Source organism: Motacilla alba, chromosome 19, assembly GCF_015832195.1.
Source record: "Motacilla alba alba isolate MOTALB_02 chromosome 19, Motacilla_alba_V1.0_pri, whole genome shotgun sequence".
Taxonomy (NCBI): Eukaryota; Metazoa; Chordata; class Aves; order Passeriformes; family Motacillidae; genus Motacilla; species Motacilla alba.
Genome location: NC_052034.1, coordinates 5,317,020 through 5,338,213, shown reverse-complemented (window position 1 = coordinate 5,338,213; position 21,194 = coordinate 5,317,020). Strand labels below are relative to the sequence as shown.

General features: G+C 52.9%; 3 protein-coding genes and 2 non-coding genes across 5 annotated transcripts; 4 read left to right on the top strand and 1 right to left on the bottom strand.

Annotated features, from left to right (window-relative positions):
* The first annotated feature begins 1,127 nt into the window (after positions 1 to 1,127).
* On the top strand, positions 1,128 to 6,999 carry LOC119709821 (T-complex protein 1 subunit zeta). The gene is made up of 14 exons (XM_038158061.1): positions 1,128 to 1,314; positions 1,609 to 1,672; positions 2,012 to 2,146; positions 2,716 to 2,889; positions 3,024 to 3,127; positions 3,734 to 3,844; positions 4,313 to 4,472; positions 4,666 to 4,748; positions 5,085 to 5,181; positions 5,449 to 5,596; positions 5,832 to 5,965; positions 6,082 to 6,184; positions 6,450 to 6,522; positions 6,675 to 6,999. Exons 1-14 carry the CDS (start codon positions 1,181 to 1,183, stop codon positions 6,745 to 6,747), a joined length of 1,593 nt encoding a protein of 530 aa, XP_038013989.1. The 5' UTR covers positions 1,128 to 1,180; the 3' UTR covers positions 6,748 to 6,999.
* LOC119710016 lies at positions 2,462 to 2,592 on the top strand. Its single transcript, XR_005259475.1, has one exon. It is a non-coding gene; the product is annotated as a small nucleolar RNA SNORA22 (small nucleolar RNA).
* Positions 3,483 to 3,618, top strand: LOC119710015. The gene has a single exon (XR_005259474.1). It is a non-coding gene; the product is annotated as a small nucleolar RNA SNORA15 (small nucleolar RNA).
* Positions 7,000 to 7,541: 542 nt separating the features above from the next.
* On the top strand, positions 7,542 to 12,358 carry SUMF2 (sulfatase modifying factor 2). Its single transcript, XM_038158063.1, has 9 exons — positions 7,542 to 7,695; positions 8,111 to 8,261; positions 8,983 to 9,097; positions 9,560 to 9,604; positions 10,283 to 10,433; positions 10,691 to 10,746; positions 11,128 to 11,212; positions 11,638 to 11,797; positions 12,153 to 12,358. The coding sequence occupies exons 1-9, from the start codon at positions 7,641 to 7,643 to the stop codon at positions 12,256 to 12,258; spliced, it is 924 nt and encodes a 307-aa protein (XP_038013991.1). The 5' UTR covers positions 7,542 to 7,640; the 3' UTR covers positions 12,259 to 12,358.
* A 769-nt stretch (positions 12,359 to 13,127) lies between these two features.
* On the bottom strand, positions 13,128 to 20,472 carry PHKG1 (phosphorylase kinase catalytic subunit gamma 1). Its single transcript, XM_038158062.1, has 10 exons — positions 20,219 to 20,472; positions 18,349 to 18,482; positions 17,891 to 18,066; positions 17,545 to 17,599; positions 16,870 to 16,935; positions 16,537 to 16,700; positions 15,921 to 16,011; positions 15,038 to 15,191; positions 14,838 to 14,963; positions 13,128 to 13,439 (listed from the first exon to the last, which is right to left on the bottom strand). The coding sequence occupies exons 2-10, from the start codon at positions 18,429 to 18,431 to the stop codon at positions 13,188 to 13,190; spliced, it is 1,167 nt and encodes a 388-aa protein (XP_038013990.1). The 5' UTR covers positions 18,432 to 18,482; positions 20,219 to 20,472; the 3' UTR covers positions 13,128 to 13,187.
* Positions 20,473 to 21,194: the final 722 nt, after the last annotated feature.

The window sequence follows — 21,194 nt, the reverse complement described above, 5'->3', positions numbered from 1 at the left end:
CCCCGTCCAACCTAGCCTTGGACACTTCCAGCTTCTCTGGGCATCTTCACACCTGGTGGGAGAGTGCTGGGGAAGGGTGTCTGCCTCCCCTGACAAAATCCTGGCCTCAGGGCCAGTTGTGCCTGTGGTCAGCACCCTGCGGAGCAGCCGGGCTGCAGAGCACTGGGAACTGCCGGGGATTTGTGTGGGACCGGGCGCCTGCCTCTTGCAACACTCGGAATAAAAGAGGCTGTGTCACAGCCGGTGTCGCCGTGTGCTCCGGTGGGTGTTGGAGGGTACAAGATGGAGCAGTTTGGGATTCACACCTGGTGCAATCAGTGCCCGCAGGGGGTGAGGGACCATGGCAGGAGCCGCTCCTCCAGCTCCTCTCCAGGGAAACTCACTCCATTTCAGAGTCCAATGACACGAATATTTCAGTGTCTTCAGGAGTGAGCCCTGACAGGCCACGTAGGGAAAACGTCTCAGCACCCACCAAGGTTATCTTGACATTAATATTTCTGGTTTTATTCTACACAGAAACCTCTGTGTGGACCATCCCCATCCTCAGGAGCCCTGGGAGGGATTCAGCCCAGGAAAGCCTCGGGCAGAGGGTGTGCACTGGGGGCTATGGAGGCCCCGGTGCCCCACACATCAGCTTGTGTGTTATGAGAAAATGAGTTTTCATAAACCTCAATCCCGAATTTAACCAAGAACCATTGATTATTAATCCACTCCACTTAACTATTAATTCTATAGGTCTAATGTGAAATCACCGGGTTTAATTATTTATTCTGACGGTTCTGCGGAGTTGCTGGGGGTGTCCGTGACATGAGAGGGCGGATTAAGCACGGATTATCCCCGCCTGTTCACAGACCACCCTCACCCGCCCCTCGCTCCCCTCACGGCCCGCTCTGAGGGCGGAGCCGCGCCCGCGCCTCAGCGGCGGGAGAGGGCGGGACTAGGTGGACCGACAGGTGCCATAGCCAATGGAAGCGCGGCTAGCGAGCCAACGAACCAATAAGAACCGGGATGCCTCAGCGGCGGGAGCAGCCCGGATGACCGACAGGCACATTGACCAATAGAAATGCGGCACTGCGCCGGTGGGCCAATGGGCGAGCCCGGAGAGTTCTAGAAGGGGCGGGCGGGAGGCGGGGCCTCCGTGCCCCGCCCCGGCCGGCGCGGCCCAGAGCGGAGCGCAGTCATGGCGGTGAAGGCGCTCAACCCCAAGGCCGAGGTGGCCCGCGCCCAGGCCGCGCTGGCCGTCAACATCAGCGCGGCCCGCGGGCTGCAGGACGTGCTGAGGACCAACCTGGGGCCCAAGGGCACCATGAAGATGTGAGGGAGGCCCCGCGCCTCTGGCCGCGGGTGGGGCTGGGGGGAGCACGGCCCGAGGGGAGGCGTGAGGGGAAGCGGCGGGGCCGGGACGTGCGGAGGGGAACAAAGGCGGAGGCGGGAGGGGTGCGGGGCTCAGGGATGGAGGCATGGGGAGGGAGCGGCGCGGCCCCGCGCGTGTTTTGGGGCCGGGGCCGGATGGATGAATGGAGGGATGGGGAAGGAGCGGGGCGGGCCCGCGGCCCCGCACGTGTGTTGGGGCCGGGGCGCTGCTCACCCGCCCCGTGCCGCCCGCAGGCTCGTGTCGGGCTCCGGAGACATCAAGCTGACCAAAGATGGCAACGTGCTGCTGCAGGAAATGGTGAGCTGGGGCTGCGGGGTTTAGGGAGGGACCAGCGCCTTTGGGTGAGGGGGAGTCGCGTCCCCCCTGTCCCACCCACCCTTATCCATTGAAGCAAAATAGGCCTTGGGAGGAGGGTAAAGAAATAAATGCAGGTTAAGGCAATACTGTAAAGAAAATGGTGTTAAAAATATAAACGGCACCATAAGAACGAGTAAAATAATCAGCCAAAGGAGTAGCAAACCAATTAGGGTAAACCATTAGAACATCACCTTCAGTTCTTTCTTAGCTGATCTCAGGTTTTTGTTTGCTGCACCACTGCGGGGAAACTTAAGTGCTTGTCTTCTTATTTGTGTCTAGCAAATCCAACACCCCACGGCCTCCTTGATAGCAAAAGTAGCAACAGCACAAGATGACATTACTGGAGATGGCACCACCTCGAACGTGCTCATCATTGGAGAGCTCCTGAAGCAGGCAGATCTCTACATTTCTGAGGTGTGTGTGCAGTGCTCATTTGAAGGTGGGCAAGTTAAAACCTTCCCTGGGACCCCTCAGTGGTTTTTATTTTTGTTAAATGTTTAACAGGAGTGGAACACAAGCACGTTGTTCTGCTTAGAATGAGAGGTTGTAAAAAGGGGGAAAGGCTAGACGAGAGGACTGAAACCCCGTTCAAAATCAAACCCACTTATTGTGGATACTGTAGCTTTTAAGGTTTTGTGTGATACCTGCTGTTACTTTGTTTTGTGTGAATGAAAACATTTCTGGAGTGTTCGAAAGGAGCTGCTCCCTGAGGGCAGGTAAACGTGGATCTTGCACAGCGAACACCCAAGTGTGCTTCGTAGTTCCCTTGGTTTCAGTCTGTGCTAAATTAATCTGTACTTTTCCTCTGCATTGGAAGGATTTGCATTCCTTTTATATGTATTCAGAAGGACAGAACACACGGCCTGGGTAGCGTATTCCCCGTGTTTTGCCGTTCCTTGGAATGTTGAAACCGCGGGTTCTGTTTGTGGAAAAAGAACCACCTTGCTTTCCATTATCCAGTGATTTCTCTTCCCTTGCCTCAGGGTTTGCACCCTAGAATAGTAGCAGAAGGATTTGAGATTGCCAAGGAAAAAGCACTTGAGGTTTTGGAGCAGGTCAAAGTGTCCAAGGAGATGGACAGGGAGACCCTCATCGATGTTGCCAGGACATCCCTCAGGACTAAAGTCCACGCTGAACTTGCTGACATCCTGACTGAGGTGAGTGTCCCTGTCACCTCTGCCTCTGTGTGTGAAGAGAGCCGGCTGTGAAAGTGCTGGGACTATAACTGCAAGTGTGAAAGATGTGAATTTGCACTGTGGAAGACTGATGGTCGTTTTGGGATGTGTTGCAGGCTGTGGTGGATTCTGTCCTGACAGTCAGAAAGCCAGGGGAGCCCATTGACCTGTACATGGTGGAAATCATGGAGATGAAGCACAAATCAGAGACAGACACAGCGTAAGTCAGGAGGGTCCTTGGGCTTCAGTGTAATGGAACCCTGAGCTTTGAGGAGCCTGGGGGATTTTGGTTTCTCTCTAGGGTGTCCTAAAGCTACCGCTGGAAGAGTTGAAATACAGATTTCACCCATAAATAACTTGGCAGAAGCTTCTCACTCTGTGAATTGTTTACTTGATGAAATTATCAAATAGCAGAGAACAGCACTGGCTTAGCAATGCTGGATAAATTCTCTTTTTTCTTAGTGCCTGGGCTCGATGATGCTTTAGGTTGGCATCTGTTAAGTACAAAGCAGCCTTTGGTAAATGGGAGCTGGGTTGTGGATTGGATATTCCATAGGCTTTCCATTTCCCTCGGCGCATGGATGAATTCTGCCCTAGCTTTCCTCAGTAGCTGGTGCAGTCAGACACCATGCCAGAGCAAATTCCTTTTTTCCACTGTGCCTGGCGTGCTTTTGATGGGAATGAGCATGCCCTTGGAAGGGGAGCACATCGCCCTTGCCCACTGCCAGCACGAGTGCCCGGGCACTTTGGGTGGAGCAGTTCAGTGCACTCCATGAAATGCTGGATTTGTGTCCATGGACACCCAGAGTGGGTTTTAATCTTGCAGGCTGATCAGGGGGCTGGTGCTGGATCATGGAGCTCGCCACCCTGACATGAAGAAAAGAGTGGAAGATGCTTTTATTCTCACCTGCAACGTGTCTCTGGAGTATGAGAAAACGTGAGTACACAGCAAATGCTCGTGTCCTAAGGACTTTTATTTAAAACGTCCTTAAACACCTACCAAGACTGCGAAGGGCAAAGATGGTGCCCCTTCTGCAGCCCTTCTGGGAAAGGTGGTGGGTGACAAAATCTATGTGAGAGACAGAGCTTCACAGTGGTTTTTATTTTGTTGTGTGATCACAGAAGGGTTGAAAGGCCTTTTTTTCTTGGGCACAATTTGATATTCTAGGACAAACACATCAATACACTTCAGAGTTCTCTCAGTTCCAAGTGTCTGCCTTATTTTTTGAGGTGGAAAAGCTCTGAACCAGAGCAGGAGCAGCAGTGTGGGTTGGAGGGACTGGCTTGTTCTGGGTTGATTTCTTTAGAACGTTACTGAAGGGCTCATTCCTTATGCTCAAGTTTATTTCTACAGCAGAGAGGAAGTTTTCTCACTGCTTTTTTGTGGGTTTTTTCCCCCCTTCAGAGAAGTGAGCTCTGGATTCTTCTACAAAAGTGCTGAGGAGAGGGAGAAGTTGGTGAAAGCAGAAAGAAAGTTCATTGAAGACAGAGTCAACAAAATCATAGAGTTGAAAAGAAAAGTCTGTGGCGACTCAGACAAAGGATTTGTTGTGATCAACCAGAAGGTGAGATGAAGAGAATAACTAAAAATTATTTTAAATGCCAGAATTAGCTAAATTCAGGCTGATACTTCTGAATATAATGTACAGTTCCTACTTGAGATCTTCTTTGAGCCTTGAGGAAGATCTTGTAAGTGTCAGAGTGAGAGGAGGTGTTTTCAGCTTGGTCCTTATGCTGATGGTCCTTTTCTGTCTGCAGGGAATCGACCCGTTTTCCTTGGATGCCCTTGCCAAAGAAGGAATAGTTGCTTTGAGGAGAGCGAAAAGGAGGAACATGGAAAGGTCAGTTTTGGGGAGAGGAGAGGATTCACTAATCTGCTCCTCCACACTGAGACAGCCAAGTCTGGCTTAAATCAATCTTTAAAGGCTTGACTGAGAGTTTCACTTCAATCTGTGCAGCTCTTCTGGTGTAACTCAGGGCAGTTTGGGCAAACTGCAGAAAGGGCAGTTTGAGCTCTCAGCATGCTTTAAATGCAGACACCTACGGAGGAGCCTTAATTCTAGAAGTTAGTTTTTTAAAGAGCTCTTGCATGAACAAAACCAAACTGTTGCAAGCCTAGGCTTGAAATACTGCACTTATTACTGAACATGAAGCTGAGCTGTGCCTGTTTCTGTCAGACTGACCCTGGCCTGTGGTGGCACTGCCATGAATTCTGTGGAGGATCTCACTCCTGACTGCCTGGGACACGCAGGGCTTGTCTATGAGTACACCCTGGTGAGTGACCAAGTGTGTGAAGGGTAAAGCTGGAGTATTGAAATAAATAATAATAAATGCTTAAAATCCACTTGGATGTGAACATCTGCCTGGATGTTTGCTCCTGTCATAGACTGAGAAAACAGAAATAAAGTTCTGCTGCTTCTCATCACTTCTTGAAGTGCTGTCAGTGCAGAATCCAGCCTGAAAGCATCCAGGTTATTAATTTGTGTACACAAATTGCTGAGGCAAGTGGCTGACAGGCAAACCTGCCCCTGTTTTCCACAGGGGGAGGAGAAGTACACCTTCATTGAGAAGTGTGAGAACCCCCGCTCGGTGACCCTGCTCATCAGGGGCCCCAACAAGCACACGCTGACCCAGATCAAGGACGCAGTGAGGGATGGGCTGCGGGCTGTGAAAAACGCCATTGAGGATGGTGAGTGCCCTCCCTGGTAATCATCAGAAGGATCTGTAAAAACTCACCCAGAATTAGGGAATTGTGAGCCAGCTCCCTTGGTTCCTGCTCCAGTCCAAGCCTGAGCTCAGGGTAAGGTGATTTTACAGTTCTGTGGTCGATGGCTTACCTGTTCAGGTGCAGGATACGGAGGGAAGAGATCAAACTGCACTAGAAACGAGCTGTTCAAACTGAAACAGGCGCTCTTGCCTTGCAGGATGTGTGGTGCCAGGAGCAGGGGCACTGGAGGTGGCAGTAGCCAATGCTCTTGTGAAACACAAGCCCAGCGTGAAAGGAAGAGCCCAGCTCGGAGTTCAGGCTTTTGCTGATGCTCTGCTCATCATTCCTAAGGTAACAGGAGCTCCTGGGTGATAAAGTGGCTTTAAAGCACACACACACTCAGTGCTTTGTCTGCTGGAGGGCTCTGTAATCTGCAAAGTGAAGCCAATCCCTCTGTCCTGTGCCAGGTGCTTGCTCAGAACTCGGGATACGATCCCCAGGAGACGCTGGTGAAGGTCCAGGCAGAGCACGTGGAGTCGGGGCAGCTCACTGGCGTTGATCTCAACACTGGTAAGGACTCCTTCAGCCACAGGCTGATGCTCCAGTAAGAACCTGCTCAGCTCTGAAGAACAAAATGCTCTGAGTGCAGAAAGTTTTATCTTTATTGATAGAAAGCTGCACGGAAGCCTTGGCGGTCAGGCTGCTGTATCAGTGTGTGCTGATTTGAGGTTTTTAGAGGATAAAGCACACTGTTGGATACAGTGATATCAGATGTCAGCCAGCAGAAAGTCTCTGTGTGAAGTGGTTTTTAAAGGCTGCCTCTCTTGTGTTGCAGGGGAGCCAATGGTGGCTGCAGCAGCTGGAATCTGGGATAATTACAATGTCAAAAAGCAGCTGCTTCATTCATGGTAAGGCTGGCAGGATTTCACTGGTAACATTACTCTGTGTTTAAGTGATGTAAAACTGGGGATCCCGTGTACAGGAAGATGTCTTGAAACACAAAAATAAGGCTGAGCTAGGCAGTTGTAACAGTATTTGTTTGCTGTTTCCTTCTTTCCAGCACGGTGATTGCCAGCAACATTCTCCTGGTGGATGAAATCATGAGAGCTGGGATGTCCTCCCTGAAGGGCTGAGCTGGAGCTGCTCCCTGTGGAATTTCTCCAAGGAATCCACCCCAGGGCCCTGTCCTTGGCTGTGGTGGATGTCCCAGCAGCAGCAGTCACTCTGCCATGCGGGGCAGCCCCCTTGGTACCACGGCCACTCAAAATCTCAGCAACTTAATCAAAGATTTGGCTCTAAAAAGGAGTTATTTATTTTTGATTTCACTGAAGTGTGTGGCTGCAGTTGCTTTCCATTTTTACCCAATAAACTGTTCTGTTCTGTGCTTTGGGTGTCTCTTCTTTAACCTTCACCTTCTGCAGTGGGGGCTGCATTCCTGAGTCCTACTCTTGGCAATTTTGTGAAATTACGACTCAAGACTTTTGTGAAATTACTGCTACTGCTGCTCTGGGAACAGGGTGGGAACAGACCTGGAACTTGTTCACTAAATTTACAGAAAAAAAAAAAAAAGCTGGGTTAAGGTAATCCCTTAATAGTTTTGTACTTGCTTATGAATAAAACTGAGTTCACTGACTGCAGAAGGGCTTGTGGGGGGCTGAAGGACTTGCTTTAAGGGTTGGATTTTAAAGTGGTGCTTCTACATTAAATTATTTATGGGTAACGGGTGCCAGAGCAGGTCTGGGCAGAGCTCCCAGTGGGTGTGTGGCACAGGAACAGCCCCCTCTCTGCAATGATTTTCCCTAAAACCAGCGGTGCTTTGCATTAAGAGGAATCTCCTAAAAAAAAAACCCTCAACCACCCAAAAAAGCCTCCCGTGTGTGGAAGGGCCCGGTGCCAGGCAGTTTCAGCCCCGTGTGCAGCCGGGGAAGGACAGAAATCCCCGTTCCCACCGAGCGGCTGCCCCGGAAGCGCTTCCCGAGCCCGCGGCGCCTCCGGGTCGGGCCCGCGGTTCCTCCGCGGCTGCGGGATGGGAGCGGCGGCGCTGCTGCTGCTGTGCTGCGGGGTGCTGCGGGCTCAGCGCGGTGAGAGCCCCGAAACCCCCCCGGCATCCCCAAAAACTCCCCCGGCATCCCCAAACCCCCCCCCCCCGGCATCCTCAAACCCCCCCGCGGCATCCTCAAAACCCCCCCGGCATCCCCAAAAATCCCCCCGGCATCCCCAAAACCCCCCGCGGCATCCCCAAAACCCCCCCGGCATCCCTAAAACGCCCCCGGCATCCCCAAACCCCCCCTGCATCCTCAAAAATCCCCCCGGCATGCCCCTGCTCATCCCCCAGCCGGGGATCGCTCCCTTCCCGAAAATGGGGCTTTAAATGCTTCGAGCTGTGCGGCCACCAATCGCTGTCACCCCTTCCAGCACACGCAGGGACATGCCGGCAGTGGCTGCGCCTGGCCGGTGTTTAAAAATGAAACTGGTACTGAATTTCTCCCTTCGCAGCGCTCGGAGAGGATGGCGGCATGGTGCAGCTGCCCGGAGGCACCTTCCAGATGGGATCCCTGCAGAGCAGGGGCGAGGAGGCGCCCGCCAGGGAGGTGACAGTGAAGCCCTTCGCTCTCGACAAACACCCGGTGACGAACAGGGACTTCAGGTGAGCCCGCCGTGCCTCGGCTGGCTGTGGGGAAGGGCAGGGCCGGGTGGGGTGCCAGCTGTTCTGGGGCTGCTTCCTGGCGTCTGAAAGCCAATGCTTGGGTGCTCACTGAAAAAAAATGTGTCTGTCAATAGAAAATCACCGTCACAGGTGCCAGCTGAACCATCGTGGCAGTGTAGCTTGCAGACATACTCTTATTTCCTTTTATTGTCCTTTTCCCCCTCTCTTTTCTCTTTTTTTCTTCTTCTCTTTTTTATCTCCTCCTCTTCCTCTTCCTCTTCTTCTCATCCTCTCTTTTCTCCTCCTCCTTTCCCTCTTCTCTCCTTATTCTTTCCCTCTCTTCTCTCTCTATTCTTCTCTCTTTTTCTCTCTTCCCTCTCTTGTCTTCCTCTTCCTCTTCCTCTCTTCTTCTCCTCTTCCACTAACAGCACCCACAGGTTTTACTGGCCTTTTAAGGGATTTCTTTCTCTCTGCAGTTATTGAAACTTGAGTGCAGGCTGAGTTTACCTGCACAGGTAACATTAAAATTATCAAATCTGTGAAAAGATGCACACTAGACTGTTCTTAGACTGTTCTATCTGTTAAATTGAAATCAAACCATCTGGAGCTGGGGGGTCTGTAAGTTTTGTACCTTTTGCCTTGCTCTGAAGTTGTTGCACAAGCAGATTTATGAGGCAGAGCTTGAAGAACTCTTACCCAGAGCGTGTTGTATTTATGCCAGGGAGTTTGTTAGAGAAAAGAAATACAAAACAGAAGCAGAAGCATTTGGCTGGAGCTTTGTCTTTGAGGATTTCGTATCTGAAGAGCTGAAAAAAAAAGTCACCCAAAAACTGGAGGTAAATCTGAATCCTATGATGAGTTTGGTGTTGCTTTTCCACTGAGGAGCAGCTGCCTCTTTGCAGAGCCTGCTGTTCTCAGAGGTTTTTCTTTAGTCTGGGGTTGTTTTGCTTTTGAACCTCAGCAGGATTGAGCTGGGGTTGATTCTTGTGCTCCTCTGTTTCCATGCTCTGTGAGCTGTCAGTCTGGACTCCAGGGAGCTGGGAGGAAGTAAAATATGTTTCAAAGTACTTCAATAATCCAAATTTAATATAGAAAAACTGAACAGCATGAGCCTCTTGATCTATTTTCACTTTTAAAAGCAGATGCCTCTGCTCTGTGGGAAAGCAGCAGCCAAATGTCTGTGATAACCCAGCTCAAACTGCAGCATTTCCCAGACTAACACACCCTGCTGTGGGACGGTGTCACCAGCCCAGGTGTCACCAGCTCACCTTTAATCTTGGTGTCATTTCTTTCCCCAGTCAGCCCCGTGGTGGCTGCCCATCGAGAAAGCTTTTTGGAGACAGGTGAGTAAAATCCTGGTGTGGTAAAATCCTGGTGTGGTAAAATCCTGGTGTGGTAAAATCCTGCTGTGATAAAATCCTGGTGTGGTAAAATCCTGGTGTGGTAAAATCCTGGTGTGATAAAATCCTGCTGTGGTAAAATCCTGGTGTGATAAAATCCTGGTGTGGTAAAATCCTGGTGTGATAAAATCCTGCTGTGGTAAAATCCTGATGTGGTAAAACATTGGTGTGGTTAAATCCTGGTGTGGTAAAATCCTGCTGTGATAAAATCCTGGTGTGATAAAATCCTGGTGTGATAAAATCCTGGTATGGTAAAATCCTGGTGTGGTAAAATCCTGCTGTGATAAAATCCTGGTGTGGTAAAATCCTGGTGTGGTAAAACCCTGCTGTGATAAAACCCTGCTGTGATAAAATCCTGGTGTGGTTAAATCCTGGTGTGGTAAAACCCTGCTGTGATAAAATCCTGGTGTGGTTAAATCCTGCTGTGATAAAACCCTACTGCTAAAATCCTGGTGTGGTGACTCCTCTCCATGCTGGGAGCTCGTGTGTTGTGTGTGTTGAACCTTATTGACCAAAAACAGGTGAAAAAACACTTTCCATCTTTTCATCTCTTCCACCCCTTCTTCCCTTTGTAATGAAAACTGTGCAAACTGAATTCAAATCTGCTTCAATCCCTCGCAGCCCTCAGGCCCTGGCTCCAGCATTAAGGACAGGCTGGATTACCCAGTGCTGCACGTGAGCTGGAATGATGCTCAGGCCTTCTGTGCCTGGAAGGGGAAGCGGCTCCCGTCAGAGGAGGAGTGGGAATTTGCTGCCAGGGGAGGACTGGAGCGTACGTAGCACAAACTCTGAGCTCTTCCCAAACCAGGCATGGAGTGGTGTTGGTTCCACCAGATCCAAACCTCCCTCCAGGGATGTTTTCAGATGTTGATCTGGGGGGATTTGAACCACATCTTTTGGCCTGATAGGGTGATAATATTAATAATTTATACAATAAGTTAATAAAACCTCAATGTCCTAAGCTGAGCAGAAAAGGACAATCCTTTCGGAGTGACCCAGGGCTAACAAGTGTCTTTTCCTCCCTGGCAGAAAGGATGTATCCCTGGGGAAACAAGTTCCAGCCAAACCGTACAAACCTGTGGCAGGTAAGATCCTAAAAATCATCCCATCCCTGCTGGGCTGTCCTCAGGGTGGGGCTGCACTCAGCCACTGAGTGAGGGTGTCCTGGGAAACACAATGGGTACTGAAACTGAGCTTCTGGGGGGCTGTAAAAATACCCTCAGAGGGAGCAGGCTCAGCCCGTCTTCCCTGGGAAAGCAGGATTTTACTGCTTCTAAAAATTCACACATAAATTTGTTCAAAGAGGGAACCTGGGACAACTTCGGGTGGTTGATCTCTCTTGACCAACATAAATTGCCACCAGAGAGTTATTTGCCTCCTTGGAGTGTGGCACAGCCCTGTGAGGAGCAGGATTTGGGGTTGTTTCTGGGGTGGTTCTTTGCTGGGAGTGATCTCTGTTCCCCCAGGGTGCCTTCCCTCAGGGGGACACGGCTGAGGACGGCTACCACGGCGTCTCCCCGGTGACAGCCTTCCCTGCCCAGAACAGCTACGGTACAGAGCACCCTCACCCTGCTCTGGGGATGGCATCTGCTTCCTAAATTAATGTTAATTATCAAATCCTGGAGCTGGGCAGAGTTTCAGATGTGTGGGATCTGGAGTAGAGTCAGTGAGCACAGGACAAGCTGGTTGGTGCTGGAGTTGGCTGAGGTGCACCAGCTGCACTTCAGACACCAAACCAGCTCCTTTGAATTAAAACTGGGTTGTTTTGCAACTCAGTGGGGTGTAACAAAAATTACAAGGACATTTTCTGGCTGCCATGTCCTCGTTCACTGTTTGAAATACAGTGAGGAATTTCTTCAGCCTCACCATTAAACCACGCTCTTGAATGATCCTTTGAATGTTGTTCCCCCTCCCATACACCAAATTTACATTTCTTGCACACCTGCTCTCCTAATTCTGACACAAAACCATCTCAGGGCTCTATGACCTGCTGGGAAACACCTGGGAATGGACAGCATCAGAATTCCCAGCTCCAGGAAGGGCATCCAGGGCTCAGAAGATGCAGGTGCTGAGAGGGGCCTCGTGGATTGACACTGCAGATGGCTCTGCAAACCACAGAGCTCGTGTCACCACCAGGTAGGTCTGGCCAAAGCCCAGGTGCTGCTGCACAAGGATTTTCTCTGGGTTGGTTTTATTTTAAAAGATATTTGTTTGTTCCTACACCATTTTTTTTGAGAAGCAGTTGGCAGAGCACACTACAAATATGGCTAAAACCACCCCTGCTATAAATCCATTCCTAAATGCTTCTCAAATCATGTGTTTTCCAACAGGTATTAATAATTAAATGCTTTTCTCTAAGTTATTCAGGGGAATTGGAAGATGTTTCTAGGCTGTTCTAGCAGGTCACATTAGGGTTGTGAGTGTTGTAACTTATTGGGGATATGTGTAACAAGGAAGGATCCCTAATTTTGGGTCTCTCTTTCCCTGTGAGGATGGGGAACACACCAGACTCTGCCTCTGACAACCTCAGCTTCCGCTGCGCTGCCGACGTCCCACCCGTGCCAGCCTGGAAGAGCCAGAGCAAACCCGAGCTCTGAGGGCTCACTGGGAACACCTGAGGCATTTTCTCCTGTGGAGATGAACAGTAACCCCCAGCTGTCACTTCCATTAAACCCCAATTGTTTATAAAATTAAAAATAATTGCAGTCTTTTCAGTGCTGGGATGTCTGGGTGGGAGCAGTGACTGGGAAGGCAGGAAGGGGGGTTTGTCTTTAGTGTCCTTTTGGTGTGGGAGATGCTCCAGCTCTCCTGTTGTTGTCCATGTAAAGCAGAGGGATGCATGTGTGGGACTGGGCCAGAGCTGCTCTGACCTCCAGCCCCAGTGAGGGGACACCCAGAGCCCCCTGTGCCCATCAGGGTGGGGCTGCCAGGGGGGAAGTGATGGGGGCACATAATCAGTCCCCATTCCCTTGGGAAGTCCCAGCTTTGGAGCAGTGTAAACTGCTTTTTTACTTTTATTTTTGTACTAAACTGCTGTTTTACTTTCCCAGAAGTAAAACAAGGCACCTTGATTGGCATTTGAGGAGGACAAAATGATGTGTGTGACAGATGTGTGTGACAAACCAGTGCCCCACCTCTCCCAGGAGTTACAGCCAGCACAAACAAACTCTCTGTGCACAAGCTCTGCACCAAACCTGAGCAGGAGCCTTGACCACAAGGGTGGGCAAGAACATTGCTCAGGGATCCCTCATCCACCTCTAACTGTCCCAAAACAGGCACTGCAGGTGCCTGAGGGCTGAGCCTTCTCCATGGGGAGCTGCAGCTGGCTCTGGCTCTGTTAAATGTGGCTTCTCCAAACCCATTCCTCCAGTGAGACACACCCCAGGAACAAATTATTTCCTGGGTTTGTTATTGCACCAGTCCTGAGCCAAGTGAAAGAAACTTTTAAAAACCCCAGAAATGACCATTTTGTTTTCCAAGATTTTACTCGCCTTGCTGTGAGCCAAACCAGGGGCTGGGGCAGGGATCAGAACAGCCCCTCCTCGGTTGCCAGGGTGAGCAGGATGGCCTTGCAGGTGTTCTCAAAGAGGGCAGCCCTGTTCTGGGCCTCCCCCTTCTTCACCCAGTGGCGGTAGGTGCGGAAGGCGCAGGCGTCGATGAGCTTGCGGACGGGCTTGAGGGCGTAGGGGTCCCTGACCACCAGCTCCCTGGTCACCGACTTCACCTGCCGGTACTGGTAGTAAATCCTCACCGAGGCCAGCACGGTCAGGCAGATCACCTGGGGCACAGGGAACAGCCTGGCAGTCAGGGGAATCCTCCCAAAACAGCCTGGCAGTCAGGGGAATCCTTCCACAACAGCCTGGCAGTCAGGGGAATCCTCCAACAACAGCCTGGCAGTCAGGGGAATCCTTCCACAACAGCCTGGCAGTCAGGGGAATATTCCCACAACAGCCTGGCAGTCAGGGGAATCCTCCCACAACAGCCTGGCAGTCAGGGGAATATTCCCACAACAGCCTGGCAGTCAGGGGAATCCTCCCACAACAGCCTGGCAGTCAGGGGAATCCTTCCACAACAGCCTGGCAGTCAGGGGAATTCTCCCACAACAGCCTGGCAGTCAGGGGAATCCCCACAACAGCCTGGCAGTCAGGGGAATATTCCCACAACAGCCTGGCAGTCAGGGGAATCCCCACAACAGCCTGGCAGTCAGGGGAATCCTCCCACAACAGCCTGGCAGTCAGGGGAATCCTTCCACAACAGCCTGGCAGTCAGGGGAATTCTCCCACAACAGCCTGACATTCAAGGGAATTCTCCCACAATAGCCTGGCATTCAAGGGAATTCTCCCACAATAGCCTGGCAGTCAGAGGAATTCTCCCACAACAGCCTGGGATTCAGAGGAATTCTCCCACAACAGCCTGGCATTCAGAGGAATTCTCCCACAACAGCCTGGCATTCAGAGGAATTCTCCCACAGCAGCCTGGCATTCAGAGGAATTCCTTCCCTCCATGGGGTGGTCCCAGTGCATCACCTCCTGTGGGGAGGTCAGGAGGGAGCTCAGTGCCTGGCACAGTAGCTCCTGTGGGGCTGGCAAAGGGCAGGGGTTCATGCCAGGGAATCACAGAATCACAGCATGGTTTGAGTTAAAAGGGAGCTTAAAGCCCATTTTACTCCCTGGCATGGACAAGGACATCTTCCCCTATCCCAGGTTGCTCCAAGCCCTGTCTGACCTGGCCTTGGACACTTCCAGGGATGGGGCAGCCACAGCTTCTCTGGGAAACCTCTGCCAGGGCCTCAGCACCCTCACAGCCAAGAATTTCTTCCCACTATCCCATCTGGCCCTGGCCTCTGGCAGTGGGAAGGCACTCCCCCTTGCCCTGTCACTCCATCTTTTGTCCACAGTCCCTCTCCAGCTGTCTTGGAGCCTCTTGAGGCAATTGAAGGGGCTCTAAGGTCTCCCTGGAGCCTTCTCTTCTCCAGGCTGAACTCTCCAGCTCTTTCAATGGTTTTTTTGGGGGGTGAGAGGCAGTTTCTCCCTTCTCCCGTCCTGTGAGGGAGAAGCCTGGTCTACCCAGGCTGCCGCATCCTCCCAAAACCCAGCCCCAGCAGCCTTACCCAACCCCCAGCTTCTCCCAAACCCATCCCACTGCTGGCCCCTGCAGCTCCCAGCCTCATCCCCACCTTGAATTTGCGGAAGGGGCTGAAGTGCCGGACCTCCTCCACGTCGTACTGCTGGAAGAAGGGGTGTGCCAGCGCCTCGCCCGCCGTGTACCGCTGCCGCGGGTCCACCACCAGGAACCGCGAGATCTGCGGGGGCACCCGCTCAGTCTGGGCTATCCCAGGGCTCTGCAACTCCAGGTTTTCCCAGCCCGAGCACCTACCAGGTCCTTGACGGTGTCGGAGCGGTCGTCCCACTCCGGGGAGCCGAACTGGTAATCGCCGTTCATGATCATGCGCAGCATCAGCATCTGCTTGCGGTGCCAGAAGGGCGGCGAGCCGGCCAGCAGGGTGTACATGATCACCCCGGTGCTCCACCTGTGGGCAGCCCCCACGGAGCCTCCAGCACCCCTGCGCCACCCCCGGGCACCCAGCTGGCTCTGCACGCCAGGGGTGGCCACACCAACTGCCCTGCGTGTGCCTGGGGAGGGGGACTGAGCTGAGCTGGAGGGGGGGTTGAGCTGAGCTGATGGGGAGTTGTTCCCTGGATGCTGCAGGAGGATGCCTTGAGATGGATATTTGGCCCTTGCAGAGTTTTTTAGGGAAGGGAATGAAGCTTGGATCCCTCGAGAACAGCTCAGGCTGCGCAGTGCCAGGTGTCCTGGCTCAGACTGGAAAGGGGATGAAATGGCCTGGTGTGTGTCACAACTCTGACCACTGCAGCCTGAAGCCACCAGAGGTGGTGGCAAAGTCCCTGCAGAGCTCTGGTGAGCTGCCCTGAGCTGACTCCTCTCTCAGGAGCTGCACAAGGTGTGTTTAAAACCCCTGTGTCTCGGAGCTCAGCCCAAGGTGACTTCCATGAACAGAAAGTGCTGCTTTCCCTCCCACAATGGGGCAAAGTGAGGAGATGGGTTTGTCCCCAGGCTGCTTCACCCCCTGCTCTGTGCCAGAACCTCCTGGTGACCCGGACAGCCCCTCACAGCCATCCACACTGGCTTTTGGTGCATCATTTAATGCTTTCCAAACACTCCAACAGGTCCCCATGGGCACAATTCCAGCCATGCCTCAAACCACGTGTGTGTATTTAGGGAACAGCTTCTCACTCACATATCCACCTCCTTCCCGTAGCCTTGGTGCTCATCATCCATGGAGCACTGCAGGATCTCGGGGGCCAGGTAGCCAGGAGTGCCACAGATCTCTGTGGGGACAGGGACACAGGGCAGAGCATCAACCCAGGTGCCATTCCCACCCACCTCCAGGCAGCCCATGGTGGGATCTTTGCAGGGATGGTGCTCACAGGGAGGAATTGCAATCTGTGTTGCAATTTCACAGGTGACTTTTTTAAGGTGAATTATTGTGGCTAAAAAGCCAGCAAAGAAAATTATATGGATGCTTGTGAGAGGGGATACCTGTTGTGGGATATGTGGCCCTTTGCATGTAGGAGTTGGGGGAAACAATGGGGCAGTAAGTGGATTAAGTAATGGGGATCAATTGGAGGAAGAAAGAAGTGGAATGGATTAGGATGGCTTTCCTAAAGAGCAGCAACTTTTTCATGGAAAGGAGAGAGGTGTGGAAGCTGTGTGCAGGCAGAACTTGTGTGTGAGGACAGCAAAAGCAGCCAGACAGCACTAATTTGCACCCCCGGGTGAGCCTGGTGACAAGGAGAGAGTGGGGCTGGAAAAACTCACCAGCCCAGCATCCCCCCACCTCGCCAGCCCCCTACCTTTGAGCTTCTCATTCTCATTCAGCTGGCAGGAGAAGCCAAAATCTGTCAGCTTGATGTTCATGTCATCATCCAGCAGGATGTTCTCCGGCTTCAGGTCCCGGTGGACGATGTTGATGGAGTGCAGGTACTGGATCACTTCCAGCAGCGCTCGCATGATCTTCCTGGGGATGGGGACAGCTCATTCCCTGTCCCAAACACCCACTGGAACCACCATCCCAGGGAAGGGGACAGGGACAGTGCACAGGGACACAGCCCAGGGTGCTGTGCTCTCCCCTCAAACCACGCTCTGCTCTTGCAAGGTGATTTTCACCCCTCTGCACCCGGCCTTACCTGGTTTCTTTCTCGCTCAAGGTGACTTTCTCAGTGAGGTAGTCAAAGAGCTCCCCTCTCTTCATCCTGCATGAGGGAGGGGACACAGAGTCAGGCAGAGGCTGAGCTGCAACAGCAAACCAGCCCCGAGTCCCTGGGGAGGATCAGTCAGGGGTCTGGGCCCCTTAACAGCCCAAAATAACTTCCATTCAAAGGGCTAAAAGTGCCTTTATATATTTCAGTAAAATATCAGGCAGAAGGAGAAGTTAGGTTTCGGATAGAAACACAATTGTTAAGGTTGAAAAAGATCTGTAAGATCACCAAGTCCAGCCATCAAAGATGGGGCAAGGATGGGGTTCTCCCAGTGCCATCCCACTCCTCTGACATCCACTGCACTGTCCTGGCATTGGGAATTGTGGCTTTGCAGACACCCTGGTCCCACTGAGCATATAAATAACCCTCAGGGATGTGTGACAGCTCCCACCAAAGGTTACAGGGAAACCCGAGCAGTGCTGAGCCGCTGACAGAGGGAAAACAGTGCTGGCAGCAGAGCTGCAATGAGCTTGCAGTAATTTGGGCTGGATTCTACCTTAAGGGCTGCTTGTCCCTCCACTTTGCCATTTTTGAGCCATAAAAAGCTGGGACCAATCTGCAGAGAGGGGGTGGGCCCAGGGTGCTGAGCCAGCTGGTACTTACAGGTCAAACACCAAGAAGAAGAAGGTGCTGGATTCATAGCTGTCCTTCAGCTGGACTGTAATAAAGCACAGGGGCTGTGAGCACAGTGTTCCTGTCCACCAATGAACTAAAAATCTGATTAAACTGCTAATTGAATTAACGAGGAGGTGATCTTCACAAGTGTTGTGCTTGGGAGACAACATGGGGGGCACCGCTTGGGCGTGTGTGTGGAGGAAGAGCAAACAACGCTCTGAGCAGGTGCCTGGCATCATCCAGGGGTTTCACCCCAAAAACCCTTCCTGGGGACACCCTGAGGAACAAAGAGGGCAGGAATTGCCCTGGGCTGGATGCTCAAGGCCTGACTTACTGACGTTGGGGTGGCCCGAGACCTTGCGGAGGATGTCGATCTCCTTGGTGGTGGCTTCCCGCAGCTCCTGCACCTCCTTGGGGGAGATGTTCCCCGCCGTGATGTCGATGATCTTCACGGCGTATTCCTGCCTCGTGGTTTTGTGGATGCACCGCCGGACCACGCTGCTCACCCCCCTGCCAGGGACAACACGGACAAAAGGGGGGTTCCATCCCTGCCTGCCCAGCCACCCGGCACCTGGGCTGGCTGGGATTTTCATGCACCAGCGGGTCTCGCTCTGTCACCCTGTCTCGGTGGGACAGAAGGTTTTCAGCTGATGGAAAGTGCTGTTCCATGCTATTTTTAGCCCCATGCTGCTGTGGGCCCTGTTTGTATCAGATTCCCAGGGAACACTGTTCCTATCTGGCACCGGAGGACGTGAAACCAAAACGAGCCGCTTGCCAAAAATAAAGCTTTACCTGCCCAAAACCTCCTTCGGCTCATATTTTTCATAAAACTCCTTGGATGAGTTCCAGTCTGGTAGATCTTCTTCCTTGGTCATCTCTGGCTCCTGTCAGGCAGCACTCTGGGCTTGTCTAAGGGCAGAAAGGAGCTGCAAGGAAATAAGAGTCAGGACTCACTGCCCCCAGAACTGGGATCATCAATTCCTTATGGAAGAAAAAACATTGAGGAGGAAGGTAGAGAAGGAAGATGCTGGACCAACCAAAGGAGGTGTTTGCTGCTTGGAAAAGCCAAGCTTTGCCCTTGGGATGCTGCAGAGATCCCACTGGGAACAGGAGAAACCCCACTGGATTCCCTCACAGCCTGGCTGTCCCCAGGGGCAGAACCAGCCTGGCTGGGGCCAAGGCTTTGGGAAATGCTGCAGCACCCCAAAACCTCATCCCTTCCCTGTGCCCAGCTCACAGCAGCAGCCTCCAGAAACACCACACCACACCAGCAACACCCCCAGTGGAATCTGGAAGCTGCCACTGTTGTTTTTCTCTCTCTTTTCCTTATTATTTTTAAGATGACAAAGTTCTCTTTAGCTGAGAATAAGGAGGGGAAATCGTGTTTAAAGGGAATAGAAATGGACTGAGGAGGAAAAAGAGGTGGCGAGGGTCAGTGAAGCAGCAAGAGGGGCTGGGGTGGGTCAGGGTGCAGGTGGGGACAGAGGGACTGGGGACAGTGGGAGCTGAGCCAGTGTGAGGACAGCAGCTGAAAGAGCTCCCTCAGCCACTCCTGTGCAGCTGCCAGCAGCCTCCACAACTCCTGAAAGGCTCTTGTCCCATTTCTTTTTCCTATTTCAGGCTCTGAGGGATTTTTATACAGCTAGTTTCTGTGCCCATACAGGGAGTCCAGGCAGTTAGGATGGAAAGCAGTTCCTACAAGCCTGGGCAGCAAAACTGTCCCTTTGGGATGACAGCTTGTTGCTGGGGAGGGGACAGAGGTAGGCAGGAGATCCCCAGTTCTGTGAGCTTCCCTTTGCCCTCCTCTCAATAACTCTGCCAGGGCACTGGCAGCTCTAAATACATTTAAATCTCATTAGCAATGTGTTATCTGTCCTGACCTGGTTTTAAGGACCAAAGTGTGTTTTGGCTGTTGGGCTGCTGCTGCCAGGGATGTCTAACGTGGGCTGGAGCATTTCTAAACAACCATGAGCTTAACTTACAAAATTGCAGTTGTTGGAAATACTGTGAGTAATGTCAAACCAAATTGAAATCACAAAGGAGAGGCAGGACCAGGAAGTAGGAAAAATAAAATATCTCTGAGGTGGGGGGGGGGGGGGGGGGGGGGGGGTAACCAAAATCTGATTATTTTTGAAAATCCAGGTCCTGGGGGTTGGTGCTGTGGGGAAGGGCTGGAGCCTGGGGAGCATCCACGGAGCACTGCCGGGAGAAGCCTGGAATCTGCGTGCTGCCTTCTCCTGGGAGGGAAGAACCCGGGCGTTTGTTTAGAACACCCTGGAATCACACAAGCAGCAGGTGCAGGGCTCTAGCAGGACACTCTGGGGTCATTAGCAGAGTGCAAGGGGGGTCGTGAGGGGATTTTCTGCCGGGAGGAACGCTGAGGGTGAGGCGCTGGGCATCGCCCCCCGCCCGCAGCTGCCAAACGGGGGGATCTCTGAGGAGGACAAAGATATTCAAACACCCATCGGGATAAACCCGCAAAGCTCAAGAAAAAAAGCAAGCTTTCAGGCCGGCAGGGGAACGCGGCGCCTCTCCCTCAGCCCCGGGGCGCTCCGGCCCCGACCCTCCGCCGCTGACCCGGAGCCAAAGAACGCTGAGCTCGGGAGTTCTCCGGGGCAGGACCCCCCCTCACAACCCTCCCTCAGCGCCGCCGGCTCCTCACCTCGCTGAGGGCTGGGCCCGGGCCTGGCGCCGGGAGCCGCCGGAGCCGCCGGGAGCCGCCGGGAGCCGAGCGCTCAGGGCCGGCCGCCGCCGCCCGGCCCCGGAGAAAGCGCAGCGCGAGTTGGCAGCGGCGGGCGCCGGGCGGGCATGGCCGGGCAGCGGGCAGGGGGGGCCGGGGCCGCCCCGGAGCTGCGGCACTTCCCCGGTTTAACCCTTCCGCCGCCGGGCACGGCGCGGCCCCGGCTCCTCCTCCCCGGGGCGTTGCTGTGGCGCCGCCGGGAGATGGGGCTGCCCCGGGAACGGGGAGGCCCGGCCGGGCTGGGAGCGCGGAGGGGGAATGGGAAAGGCGGGAGGGAGCGCTGAGAGCAGCCGGGGCCAGCACTGCTGCCGTGAGCACCGAGCCGCTCTGTCCTCACCAGCGCCAGGTCCGGGCGCCTCTTGGACACCTCCAGGGATGGCGACTCCACAACTTCTCTGGGAAATTATTATTCCAACGCCTGACCACCCGAACAGTGATTTTTATTTTTTTTTTCTAATATCTAACCGAATCGCCCCTGTATCAGCTTAAGGCCATTTCCTCTTGTCACAGAATGGCCCAAACCGCCCACTGGTTTTATTTCAGTTTCACCAGGACGCTGAAACACCCCAGAAATGAGATAGGAGCTTGATCAGCAGCGGCAAAGCTGCTCCTGGCACCAGGACAGGCGGCTCTGTCCTCATCCCCACTGTGCCAGGTGACTCCTCTGCCTTCTGAACACTGATTTCATCTTTTCACTTCCAGGAGCTGCAGGTGAGAGGTGAAGTGCTTTAGGAACGGGCAGAACATCCAACAGCGTAACAACACATCAGGGAAAACAGGTTATGCTAGGGAAAAGTATTTTTAACAGGAACTGCACTTTTCAGAGCAGGGTTATGCCCCAGCACAGTTCCTGGTGGGAGCACAGCTTATCCAGGCTTTTCCAGTGATGGCCAGGAGG

What these genes read in the sequence shown, in the direction of transcription:
- PHKG1 (XM_038158062.1), bottom strand. Translation starts at nt 18,431, where the DNA reads ATGACCAAGGAAGAAGATCTACCAGACTGGAACTCATCCAAGGAGTTT. An exon ending in TTGAGCGAGAAAGAAACCAG is followed by an intron (nt 16,701 to 16,869) that starts GTAAGGCCGGGT and finishes CCCCATCCCCAG; the next exon opens with GAAGATCATGCGAGCGCTGC. An exon ending in GCCCCTTCCGCAAATTCAAG is followed by an intron (nt 13,440 to 14,837) that starts GTGGGGATGAGG and finishes CCTGTGCCCCAG; the next exon opens with GTGATCTGCCTGACCGTGCT.
- SUMF2 (XM_038158063.1), top strand. Translation starts at nt 7,641, where the DNA reads ATGGGAGCGGCGGCGCTGCTGCTGCTGTGCTGCGGGGTGCTGCGGGCT. An exon ending in AAGTCACCCAAAAACTGGAG is followed by an intron (nt 9,098 to 9,559) that starts GTAAATCTGAAT and finishes TTCTTTCCCCAG; the next exon opens with TCAGCCCCGTGGTGGCTGCC. An exon ending in TGCCAGGGGAGGACTGGAGC is followed by an intron (nt 10,434 to 10,690) that starts GTACGTAGCACA and finishes CCTCCCTGGCAG; the next exon opens with AAAGGATGTATCCCTGGGGA.
- LOC119709821 (XM_038158061.1), top strand. Translation starts at nt 1,181, where the DNA reads ATGGCGGTGAAGGCGCTCAACCCCAAGGCCGAGGTGGCCCGCGCCCAG. An exon ending in CAGATCTCTACATTTCTGAG is followed by an intron (nt 2,147 to 2,715) that starts GTGTGTGTGCAG and finishes CCCTTGCCTCAG; the next exon opens with GGTTTGCACCCTAGAATAGT. An exon ending in AAGCAGCTGCTTCATTCATG is followed by an intron (nt 6,523 to 6,674) that starts GTAAGGCTGGCA and finishes CCTTCTTTCCAG; the next exon opens with CACGGTGATTGCCAGCAACA.